This window comes from Contarinia nasturtii, unplaced genomic scaffold (genome assembly GCF_009176525.2).
Source record: "Contarinia nasturtii isolate CC-2019 unplaced genomic scaffold, AAFC_CNas_1.1 Cnas_scaffold_745, whole genome shotgun sequence".
Classification (NCBI taxonomy): domain Eukaryota; kingdom Metazoa; phylum Arthropoda; class Insecta; order Diptera; family Cecidomyiidae; genus Contarinia; species Contarinia nasturtii.
In genome coordinates this window covers 2,258,420-2,271,810 of record NW_022198093.1, presented here as the reverse complement: position 1 = coordinate 2,271,810, position 13,391 = coordinate 2,258,420, and the positions used below count along the sequence as shown (strand labels likewise).

Genomic DNA, 13,391 nt, shown 5'->3' with positions numbered 1-13,391 from the left:
AACGTGAGCACTATTGAGATCTTCATGAAAACATTGTGTGACAATATTTGTGTGTTTTAGGTTTAAAGAATCCGATAGCGGCGAATATTTATATAAAGACAAGCCAAAAGGTGGAGAAATTTGCAGACATATTTGAATTGACTCTAATCAAGTTATCACTGCCTGGTGTAATGCTACCAAATGCTATTATTACTGTTTACTTATATTGTACAAATCATTTTGGTGCTGATGCATTTTTTTTACCTTTTCCTATGTGGTAAGTTCAAATGTAAAATATGTGACAAGAATGCAATATTGATAGGATTAATATTACATTCATTGATGCATAATTAAAGGTTACCTTTCGATTGGAAATCAGTTCATGGATATTTCTGCGCTTTTGCGATTCAGTTTTCTATGTGGTATTATATTTTTTGCATTGCTGCTTGTCATGCCATGTTGTTAGTGGAATTATGTGAATTATTGATATCATTGGCCATCGATCTGAAGGAAGAATTGAACATTCTAAATGAAAGTATCATGACGCAAAAGGAACATGTAATTTACAAGAGAAAAATGGTGGAATTCATTCACTTACATTGTGATGCTAAAAAGTTGCGTATATTTTTAAGAAAATTCCTTTCATGGGAATTGACTCATTGATTTGTATTCAAATATTTTAGGCTCTTTAATGGCGTTTTGGATTTGTATGAATTTATAATGGCATGTGATCTATTTTGGGGTATTTCCACAATTTGCAGCAATCTTTTGGTTGTCCAAATGGAATTGGTTGAGTACAAATTAGAAAATATTTCTGATTATTTTTTAAATTGTCCAAAGCTTAGATTCAAAGTTCAATTATATTGTTATTGGATCAAATCTATTTTAATAAATGAACCAAATTTTTATCGTTTTGCAATTTTTAAATGTAATGTAGAATGAAAACTTCGGAAATGTAATGGAACTGATTCATCCACTCATATTAATGGCTTGGTCATTTGTTATGCAATTTGCCAATTGTGAATTTGGCGAAAATGTCCGCGGTCATTTTGAAGAAATCGATAAAACAATTTCCGGATGTGAATGGTATATTCTCCCAATTGAAATTCAGAAAATGCTATCAACCATCATGACGGCCACGCAACAACCTGTCATCCTCAAGGGCTTTGCAAACACCTTTTTAACCCGTGATGCATTTAAGAAGGTAATTTTGAAAATGTGACAGACAAAGGTTGAGTAAATGAGTAATCAATGTTTTTCTTATATTTCTTAAATGTTTCGATAAATAATAGGTTGTCAATGGAGGATACAAATATTTCACTGTTCTTCGTAGATTTAACTAATTTTATTGCTTGTAAATTGTCATTTTTTATATGCTCTCATAGTTATCAAAAGTGCGTGTAAGTCACGGCAATAATCTTACGGTATCCTTTTTATAAGAATCGTTGTAACTGCAAAGAAAGAGTTTTTATCTGTAAAATATACGTCGAAAAACACATACGCGACAACTTACGAAAAGTGATCAAAGATTGCTTTCAATGAACCGGAAAAAGAGCGAATTTTGTTGATATCACTAACGAAATGAGAAAAGTCGTGATTAGATTTAAGATAAAATACTATTTTGTGCAAGTGTGTGACGCACATGGAATGTGAGTGTACACACTACTATGTGCGCACACTGACAGAGTGAAAATTACGTAGTAAAAGATAATTTACATTAAACTTACCAATGTTGTAACTAACACACACAAAACGACTACAAACTTCATGATAGAAGTCTTTAAATAAATTACAAATTTGAAACTAGTAAGCCATGTAAAATTTGCAACAGAATAAAAGTGTGGAAACCGCATCCAATATTTATATCATTGTCACAATGTCACATCTTCAATAAACACGTCAAACATTCCATTCTTTTTTCTTTTTTTCTTTTGAATGACTGGCAAAATAATAGTTTATAATATTATATTTAACAGCAATTTAATTATTTTTTTCCCTATTTGCTTCATCATGATTATCATTCTCATTACAAATGTGCATGCCTCTATAAAATCGAAATAAATATCAAACATGTGTTTATTTCATTCCTGAATGACTTGAACTTAATTTTCATTTGTTGTCAATTACAGTCAAATATTCTAAATTACGTCGGATAGTAATTGACAGAATAAAAATGTGCGATGAACGAAAACAATGCTTTTACCTTTTAAGATTCGCTGTACCCTTATAATTCGTGCAGTATTTTTTTTTACTTCCACTTCATGGGCGCATGGATGAATTTGGTTTCTGTTGTAATTTTTTCGTCCAAACACGATATAATTTGGTGCGTTTGTTTGGGTATATGATGCATTTTCGACTTGAAGTCATGCGTCAATGTCATTGTTCTCACTCGATCCATTTTTCTCAAATCACTAGATAAATAATTTCGTTATTATGCGCTCCAGCATGTGAGCTGATTGAAAGCTTTGTGTCGAAACTCTACTAGTAAACTCTACCGATTTGTATTCCAAACTTTTTTTTTCAATTCCCGACTTTGTGCAAAGTTCAGCAGTTCGAAAAACAAGCAGCATTGGAATATATGATAATAAATAGGTTCGTAGCAATTCACATTTTTTCACCAAGTATTTCGAAAGTCATGATTGCCTTACAAACACAATGAAATATAAAATAGAAAAGATTGAAAAAAAACCAAACAAATATACCGAAAAAACTTTTTTTTATCTATGTTGCAGCATTCATTTCTTATGTTGTATTATCGCGAAGCACTTTAGCGCCAAAAATGAGAGTCGTTTCGCTGTTAGTTTCATGCCTCATGTGGATTGTTGTGGTTGTGCTTAAGAATGCGAAAAAATATTTCTTTATTAAATAGTACTTTCAACTTTTCGGGGCTAACGAATATTATGAATGCGGTGAAATACACAATATTACTCTCTCAACCAACTTGGTCAATAAAAACAAAATTAGAATTTATCCGTAATGAAAGAAATAAAGAAAACCGAGACACACCGTGGAAGAACCATGAGAGAGAGGGGAATGCACAAAGAAATATTTTCTCAAGAAGTCATAAGAAAGTATGCTTTTGAGTGGTTTGCTCGCTGCGGTGTGCGCTCTTTATGCTTCAATGTGCGCTAATAAAAGCGCAATGAACGCGCAGCGAGAATACAACTTTTTTTCTGAATAAATCAACAGTGAGGCAAACAAAAATCCAAGAAACTCATGATTTGGCAAGATTCGACGATAAAAAAATGTTGCGACGGAAATCTTGGTTTATTTAAGGGCAAAATAGTGCGATTTTATCCAGATAAAGTTTGCATTTTTTTGTCGTTTTGAAGACAGGATATGACTTTAGCGGACAGTTTTCCGGCACTTGAAAAGAGCAAACATTTGATTCGAGCGCAAACAATGCAATCTCTTTTTTTATTGCTACTGCAATTTACGCGCAATTGTACTGATGATCGTTTGATATATTCAGCAACCTCGGTGAATTTAAGCTATTTTGCCGGCAGCTACTTGATTTTAAAATTGACTGAATCAAATATTCTTGATGGAGCTCAATTTTTCATATCTATTCATCAGTACCACATATATTCACATAAATGTGTATGCTATGTATCGTTTATGCGACTCCAAGCATGGAGAATCGTTCTTTTTTGGTCAATATACTTCAAATGAGAAGTGGATAAAATCGTATATTTAACAACTAAAAACTCGAGATGAAAATATGGGGTCAAGAGAGTCTGCAAATTCTGTTCACATATCATTTGTTGAATAGATTCCAACTTTCTGGACTGAATGCGGCTAGTTGAGCAAAAAGTTTTTCTCAAGGCATTTCAAATGGCAACGAATTATAATGTCGGCAATGTTTTATCACTTTCCAGACTATAAATTCATTTGCCCAAGTTTGAACTCATGCATTTCAAGTGCAAAATGCATTTTTAACCATATCAAAAATAGACTTTTCATCTCATACAACGCAGCTCTGCAATGGCAGCTATTCAAAATTCGTTAATTTTGTTTTTGCTCAAAAAATAATGTCAAAACTTTTTCCAAGCCAAAAAATTAACCCCAAAGTACATAAAGAAAAGTAACATCTTTTTTGTTTTGTAATGCACAAAGGTTAAATGGTGACTTGTGTTTCCAAGCGTACAATTTTTATTCTCACAATTTTGCGTCGTCACTGTGAAATTGAATGATGTTAATGTTTTGAATGTTTATTTCAACATCGATGAACTGCGGGCACCACTCTCACTCTCGCTTTCTCTAGCATTTACCACCGTATCGAATTTTAACGGGAAAAAGACGTGACGCGAATAATTAATAAAATTAATAAACTCAACTTTGTAGCTGTGGCATGGTACGCTTTGCATCGATTCACCAATTACTCACATCGCGAACGAGCCAACAAGCGAGCGATAACATTTGGCTCGAATCTTTCCCACAATTAACCGTTCAACGATTTCGAAGTGCAAGGGGCTTTTTGGAAAACGCACGTACTTTTCCGTTTGCTTCGTTTGTGTCTTCGTCTCGTTCTCCCGCGGATCGAAAATGTTTGAAAAGGCGAATATTTTTATTGTACTCATTCAATTATGAAAATTGTGATGACATTGTGCCAAAATACTTGTGAAGAGCGCATTTAAATTCATCGAAATTAATTTTAACGTTTATTTCGAATTATATCGCAATAATTTCAGCGCCAAAAACGCCATTTGCCGTTTATTCACACGCGCACACACACACACGTTTTGCTTGCGTTTTATTCTTTCTATTTTCTTCGTTTGCATTGCGAGTCTATCCCGATACTATTCGAATATCATAAATTCATTGTGGAAATAGTTCAACACATTTGGAACCGAACTAATGCAGACAGAAATGGTCGGAAAATAAGGGGAAAAGTCATTGATCTAATTAAATGTTTTGCCATTCGCATTTTAATTTATCAAAGAGTTTTCGATGTGTTTTATCGATGTTGATTGCATCGCAATCAGCGCGTCGATCGCCCGCCGGCAAATTGACTTCGATGTGAAAACAACATATAAAAATCAAACAATTTTATCGCGCGTTAGTTTTTTCGCCCTTATTTCATATCAGATCCATTTTTCATATCGGAAAGTTTTCACATGCACACTCTACTTCAGCGAACATATGCTCTATGTGGCAGTTGGATTATTTATATAAAATGGTTATAAATGTGACGAAAATGAAGTAAAAATCACTACATATGCAGCAAAGAAAACTAACTAGATTACTAAATGAATACACTTTGATTTTCGAAACATGAAAACTTAATTGAAGTTTGTGATTTTTAAATGGAAAAACATGCACACACCACTATACCCTTGATTTTTAGAAAACGAAAATTGAATGAAGCTTCTTTTTCACTTTTTGATGACGATTTGTTTTCAAAATATGTATTCAAATATTCATTTGTGTCGCAAACCATTTTGGATAATATATTCGGCAAAATTGCACCCATATTGGTTTTAGCTTTGAATTCCATAAATGTTTACGAAACCCTTGCTTAATCAAATGCAAACCGTGCCGACTAAAATCGAAAAAATTTCCTATGAAATGTGCGGCATCCAAGGGGCAAACTACTTCACTTTCGTAATTCTTATAATTCAATCTAGTACTCCGATAATTCCAAAAAATTCTATATAATTCCATACAATGCCACATAATTCCAAACAGTTTTTGAAGTATTTTAAATAGTTGTTTATTTACACAGAATTTTTGTATGAATAATATTATTTCAACGATAATATTTTTCGATATTTTTTTAATTTTCATAAATATATTTTTATGCAAGTATATACAACCGAAACCAAACTATTTTATTGGCTTCATTTACTGAACGAATCGTTTCGAAAATTGTTTGCACGATGTGTTGTACAATTTGCATAGCAGCGAAGTTGTATACTCATACATTCAAAGCATCGCTCTTCACGTACACACACATTGTCGTACACACATATACATACACACCGAAATCTGTTTGTATGAGAAATGTCAAACCGGTATCATTGATGTGATATACAAGTATGAAAATATATTTATGAAAATATAAAAAATATCGAAAAATATTATCGTTGAAATAATAATATTCATTTAAAAATTCTGTGTAAATAAACAACTATTTAAAATACTTCAAAAACTGTTTGGAATTATGTGGCATTGTATGGAATTATATAGAATTTTTTGGAATTATCGGAGTACTAGATTGAATTATGAGAATTACGAAAGTGAAGTAGTTTGCCCCTAGGCGGCATCTTTTTTGACAGCGAATGACACAAATTGGAAAAGCAAAAAAGGGAATGAGGGTGAGAGGGAGAGAGAGAGAGAGAGAGAGAGAGAGAGAGAAGGAGAGATAGAGCGTTTTTGAATTTGGTGGCAAAAGTTTTGTCGGCAACGGCGAAGTGAGTGAACATGTTGAATTAATTAGTTAAATGATTTCAAATGCTGTGCATAAATATGATACAATAAGGATTGTAATATGAGCGAGAAAAGAGACATGCCCAAATTGCGAGTCACAAACTGGATTCCTCTCTCTTGTATTTCACATACGGTTTGACACTTCAAAACTTACGTACGTGCTCCTCATGTTGTTTATGCATTCGAAATGGTATTCGTTATCGTAATCATGTGCGGGGCATCCACTCTTACTTATTTGACAGGCACTGCGATAGCAGCAAGTTTATGGCATTTTATTCAAAATTTTGGAATCGCATATTCAAAACTACCTAATTCGAAATTCATTTCTATTCGCACCAACCACTAAAGACTAGACCAAAGATGTGTCTCTCTGTGCATTATTATAAAACGAAATTCGTACAGATAACAGTGGAAAAGAATTTGCATACTTAAATGTGAATGGTGGCAGCACGCAATGGCATTTTGACGACCGCATTAAATATCACCAAATCCGAAATGTGATTTCATTATGATTTGTCAGTGTTCTCAGTTGCTCAGATCATTATGCTCATAATTCAAAACAGTTTATTGCCAACGACATGTGATCGCCTGCACAAATGAATTGCATCACCTTCAGAAGGGTATTTTTCTCAACAAAAACAACATCATTTTTTCTCGCAATTCATTATCCCAGAAAGATGTCGATATTTATATTTTTTGTTATTGTCTATGGCGGCAAATTAAATATTTTGATCATTTTAAGGCATCCAATTTACATTAATGAAATAATACGATTTCAAAACAGAGATTGTAGTTCCCTCATTTTTTGGCAGAAATTTATAAAAATAGGAGTACGATAAACAATACGTCGACTTCATTGACGTCAAATGCGTATTTTTTGCATCAACATCTCGCAATGCAATAGTCTAATGATATTTTCCGTAGAGCCTATAAATATGCGATAAAACAGTTTGTGTTGGGCTATAATATCGAAAATCTGTATGAAAGATGACACGTTTATTGAGTATTTCGTTTGTTGCAGTTTATAGTGTGCTGGCGATAATAATTGTTCGTGAAACTGGTGCTCAATCTACAGTTTACAAATGGGAAATTTACCCAGAAAGTGGACTCGAAACATTGGAGAAAAATTTGGAGGAAGCTCTGTGTAAGTAGTAATTTTCTTATTCGTCATATTGTTTCATATTCTAACAAATTACCCAAATGACTCACCAATTGAAGCGAATTGAAGAATCTAGTTTTAAAATTTGATTAATTCTCTTTTTTCTGCAATTGTTCCTTAGCTGAACGATATGGAGTAGAAGTTGAGGTCGTAAGAATAATTATTGCACTACAAAACAATATGCCTGACAATAATCAAATTAGAGTGTTGGTCTTAGCAAAATGGAAAGGAAGGACACACCTGCTTTATGTCAAAGCATATGTAGGTTTCTCGGGAAGATTTGTAATTACTGAAGTAAACGATTTGGGACAGCTTAATTCTGGTTTATCACCACCAAATTCCGGTTGTTGATGATAAATTATATTCTCAACTATATGTTGTGACCAACAAATAATAATGAAATAAATAATATAAAATAATAAAATAGAAGCTTAAGCTCAATTTATGGTGTTTTAATTTTTTTAATTGATTGTTTATCCTAGCATTATTTACTGTTCAAAAATGTTAAACATGTAAGAAAAGATTCTTCAATCATTGAAATACATTTTTTAAAAGAGCATTAAACTATCGTTTATAGACAGAATATTGTGCTGTTAGGCATGTTCGGTCTTTCACTCTTGAATTAATTAAACATTTCACTAAACATAACTGTTCCTGTGAAAATATCAGACTTTATATTGAGATATTTTCAGACAGATGAATCAGCTCAGCCAGATATCGTCAAGCGCTGAAATTGAATGAAAACAATAAAAGTGATTGTAGCAATTTAATTTCAATTATAACCATAACAATCACTTCTGGAAAATATTTTGAACACTTCAAAGTAAGTTATTGCCAATTTGTGACCCCAACATGTGATCGCCAGCACATATGAATTGAATCACCTTCCAAATGGTATTTTTGGTGTCATTTTCTCTGCGAATTCATCGTTCTCTAAAGATTAATCACCACATATTATTTTCCATGGTTTTCAATACTTGAAGAATTAACTATATACTCAGATCTGGTAATGTAACATTCGCTCATTTTAATATTTCAAATCTATGAAAACAAATTTCCCACGATAATTTAAAGAAAATCTTTCACTAATTTACGAAAGAAATTGTTTGTACAATATGACTTTCCATATTCAAATAAAAAAGGATAATGAATTGTGTCTACAATTTTAATTGGATATTTGAAATAAACAGGAGATAATATTGGTGTCTACCAACCGTGGATGCTAGGGGCTTAATTAAGCCCTTAGCGTGGATGTTTGTTTTTAAAATTGAAAGCTAAGAACGGTTTATATGTTAACAGTTACGTTTTTCGAATAAAATATTAATTTACACCTATAAACCGTTCTTGGCTTTCATTTAAAAAACTGGAGACATAGCTTCTGGAGTTGGCGATCCAAGGGGGGGTAATTTAAAAAATTTCCAAAAATTTAAAGGGGTAACTTTCTCGATTTGGTCTCGCACAAATTCAAAAATGCATTTTTGAATAGTTTTTTCCTGGAGGGGGGGTTTCTCAGAGCATTTACCCCAAAAAACCCTAGCAGATTGGAAGATTTTCTTCTTCAAATAACCCTACCAAAATTGAATATTTTCTCCCGATTTAGAAAGTGAAGAGCAAAAAAAAAGGTCTTCACATTTTTCGCGAAAATCCTTAGCAAATCGAAAGAATATTTTCTAAGGGGGTCATTCCCAAATCTGTTCTCCAGGGGGGGTAATCCAACCCCTCGGACCCCTGCTCAGAAGCTATGACTGGAGATTTGTTTTAGGTCATGCGTCAATTTGCACTAACCAAACAAGACGTATAGTTTATTTCATTTAACGGCGGTGTACATTTGTTCCAATTAATTATTAAAAATATAATTGCGATAAACAATACGTCAATCTCATTGACGTCAAGGCCGTATTTGTTTGAAACAACAGTTTCAAATGTAGTAAAGTCTATAGAGTATAAATATGTAGATAAAACAGTTCCAGATGAACTATCATATCTAAAACCTGCTAGAAAAATGGCATGTTTATTGAGTATTTCGTTGCTTTCGGTGTGTGGCATACTGGCAACAATAATAGCAAGAGAAGCTGGTGCAGCACCGTCACCTCCTGTATTTCAACCCAAGTCAGTTTACAAATGGGAACTGTACCCAATCAGTGGATACAAAGAATTGGCAACATTATGGAAGAGAGCGCTGAGTAAATATGGTTTCATATTCCATCAAATTAATATCAACCAATGTCCAATTAGACTCTCTTTTTATTTTTTTAGGTGAAACGTATTATAAAAATGTTGACGTCGAGAAAATAATCATCGCATTTCAAAAGAATATGCCCGAAAATTATCAACGCAAAGCATATATCATAGTAAAAGTCAACAGACAGATGCATTTGGTTCATGTCGACGGATTTACAGGTATAACAGGAAAATTAAGCGTTACCAAAGTTGACAATTTTGGACAAATTAATTCGGATTCATCCTCATCATCATCTGGTTGGTAATTATGAAATATATGCGTAAATATTTCCCAACTGTTATTTTTGGCAAGAAAATAATTAAAAAATAAAGAGATCCTTAACCAATAAGCTCAATTTAAAATCTTATTTGTGTGTAAACGTTGTGTAATAACTGACGCAGATGTATTGCGTGTGATTGAAGGTTATTTTCGGAGTTGATTTTGTCATTCTCTGAAAATAAACGTTTTTTGGAAATTCGCTCTTTTTTTAAATTTTTTTTAACAATTCTTAATTTTTTTTTTATTATCTGAGGTTTTCACTAGGGGGGAGACACCAAGTATAAATTCCGAATCCACTATATAAATTACTAATCCAGCTATTCCACTAATCCAAAAACACAAATGTGAAATCGAAACTATTTTTCCTATTCCATGCTCGGTTTCCGTCAAAAATGTTAATTCTGCTATTCCGCACTATTCCACTAATCCATCAATAAACGTCAAAAGAAATGTCAAATGGATTTGAAGTGAAACAATTTTTGCTATTACATGCACTGTTTCGCTATTCCACGCGAATCCATTCACAGGCGTTGCTATTTCATTGCAATTTCTCGAATCTTTACACTAAAAGTCTAATCCTATTTCACGTGTCTGCCCCCTAGGGTTTTCAATACTTTAAAACTATACAATAATAAAACGCAATCCCTGTAGTCATTCTCGAATATTCGAATTTCTTTTATAATTAATATAGTAAACTTCCGTTCAAAATAGTTTTAGAAAATGTTCCATATTCAAATAAGAATTTAGAAGTCATTTGAAGATCTTTCACAATTTTTGAAGCAAAAAATTGCGATTAATTTTCGTCTGGAAAGAGCAATTGGCAAACGTGCACTTATGAAACGGAACGATTGCGAAAGGGTTGAGGCAGTTCATTCTGTTTCTGTTTTTATTTTTCTGCAAATCAATGCAATACAAAGGTGCTGCAATTGCAACGCAATAAGTAATGCGTCAGTCTCTTCGTATTTTTGCATCAATATTTCTCAATACAATATCACCACAGCTAGTTCCATAAAGCGTATAAATATAGCAACGCCAGTTGCAATTGGACTATCACATCGAAAATCGGTACGAAAGATGACATCTTTATTTGTTGCGGTTTTTAGTATTCTAGCAATAGTAATTGTTAGCGAAGCTGGTGATACACCAACTCCAACTACAACTTGCAAGTGGACACAATACCCAGTAAATGGGTACAAAGATTTGGCGAAAGCATTGAAAAAATATCTGTGTAAATATTATTAATTCGTACATATATTTGGGCACTGTTACATTGTATACGGATATTAGCGATATTCTATTCGGGCTATAATTTAACTTTTTTTATTTGTGTAATTCATTCTTCATTAGGTGACCTGTTTCATGAAGATTTTAAAGTCAAAATCATCATTGCAGTTCAATGTTCAATTCCGGACTATAATCAAATCAGGGTGTATTTCATACTAAAAAGAAAGGGACAGAAGGATCGGTTGTATTATGCTGACTTGGAAATAGGTATTACAGGAAAACTCGTAGTTAAAAATGTCGACGATTTAGGACCATATGAGTATCCAGGCAAATCAAGTTCCAGTTCATCCAGTTCGGAAGGTTGCAAGTGTTAATCAAACCATATATTCATAATCACTATTGAACTGTATGCAGCAAACATGTTTCGTGGATAGAAAAAAAATCCGTAATAAAGAGACATCAATATTCTTTAAATCTTTTGTCCATGGTTAACTTATTATCGGCATTATTGCTCTCGAATTTTCAAATGTCAATAATTGAATCTGGGGACACCTATGTATTTTTCATACAAAATGCCGTTCTTCGAGGTTTCGAAAATGATACATGAGAGCAAAATAGAAATAGTAAATTTTTGGCAAAAAATATTCACTAGTTTTGAAATGGTAAGTCTTTGAGTTCAGTGATAGAAAAAAATGACTAAATTTGTATGGAAATGCGGTATTGAAACGTTTAAACTGTCTTATAAGGTTTATAAATATAAGGTATGGTAGGTACCATGATCAAATTCAGTTGAACTATTAAATTAAAACTCAGTACGAAAGATGGTACGCTCATAGGTGTAACACCTACACCTACAGCAACCTGTACCTGCACTTATACACAAATATATTATCCAAGATCTTGTTATCAAAAAAAAATCTTATCTTCAAAACTGCAAGACCTGTTTAGACATCAACGAAATTTGACATCGACCGGAGTTTGACTACCCATCCGAAAGAAAAGTGAATCTTTAAAATGATTTAATTTTATAAAATACATGTTTTTTGTAAAAACAGCAGCTGATGCATTTATTTATAAACAATAAAGTCTGTTTTTCAACACAATGTTTACGACAATTGTCCAATGCACTCCAAATCAATATAAAAATACTTTTTCTGAATTTCAGAATCTGAAACACATCACAGCGTCATAATTAACAATTATCATTATTTTTTTACAAAACTTAACAAAATGAATGTTAAATTCGATGTAAACAATCTGTACGTGATTTTCGTTGTGCTGTTTTCAGGGAGGAACTTTTTTTATTTAACATGAAAACAAAGAAAAAGTTTAGTTTTCAAATTTATAGCTCTGTTTCATTATATGGGTGTTTGAGAGCAATTTTCTAAGGTTGTGCCCGCCACATGGAAGCTAAAGATAACAAAATGGTCGAATATGCATGGACAACCAACAACGAACAACAATTTATCAGGTCAACGGAAACTTTATGGCATCCAATGAACCCACTATGTAGATTTAATGCTTAATCAAATAGCCCTAATCATCATACCGTCTCTCGTTTCGAGCGCATTTACCACATATTTTATTCGTCGCCTTTTGCCATTTCTCATTTCTCTAAATTATATGCATCTAAGAGTCGAAGTTTGCACCAAAGCGTCACTAATTTGCACATCTTCTTATCTCCATTTTACGGAGAGAGAGAGAGAGGGAGCCGGAGCGAGAGAGTGGCACAAATTTACCCTGTTATTTCATCAAACCGAAACATGGAAATGCGGAACGTTGCAGGCGACAGATGAGCTTGTTTTTCATCTTGGGATTGGGAGAACATGTTGCCAACAAAAACGATGCTAACGAATAATATATAAATTATGGTCTCCATCTCACTTTCTCTTGCATTTGTTCAACATTACATAACATTTACAAAGCAAAGTACCAGCGAATTGTTGAGAGAAATTACTTTGGCCACAGTATTATCCATCGAATTTCATTGCATTGATTGCAAAACATTGCACCTGGACAATGTGTTATTTCATCGAGAGAGAGAGAAGATAGGTATGGAGAGAGAGGTGGAGCATTCAATTTAAACGAAATAACAAGTGG

At 33.0% G+C, this 13,391-nt stretch overlaps 1 protein-coding gene across 1 annotated transcript; it reads left to right on the top strand.

Moving 5' to 3' along the window:
- The first annotated feature begins 11,136 nt into the window (after positions 1-11,136).
- LOC116341769 lies at positions 11,137-11,765 on the top strand. The gene is made up of 2 exons (XM_031769045.1): positions 11,137-11,295; positions 11,415-11,765. Exons 1-2 carry the CDS (start codon positions 11,142-11,144, stop codon positions 11,663-11,665), a joined length of 405 nt encoding a protein of 134 aa, XP_031624905.1. The 5' UTR covers positions 11,137-11,141; the 3' UTR covers positions 11,666-11,765.
- Positions 11,766-13,391: the final 1,626 nt, after the last annotated feature.

Bases quoted from the DNA above. Each gene is read 5' to 3' on its own strand.
- LOC116341769 (XM_031769045.1), top strand. From the start codon at position 11,142: ATGACATCTTTATTTGTTGCGGTTTTTAGTATTCTAGCAATAGTAATT. The intron at 11,296-11,414 runs GTAAATATTATT...ATTCTTCATTAG, and splicing joins AGCATTGAAAAAATATCTGT to GTGACCTGTTTCATGAAGAT.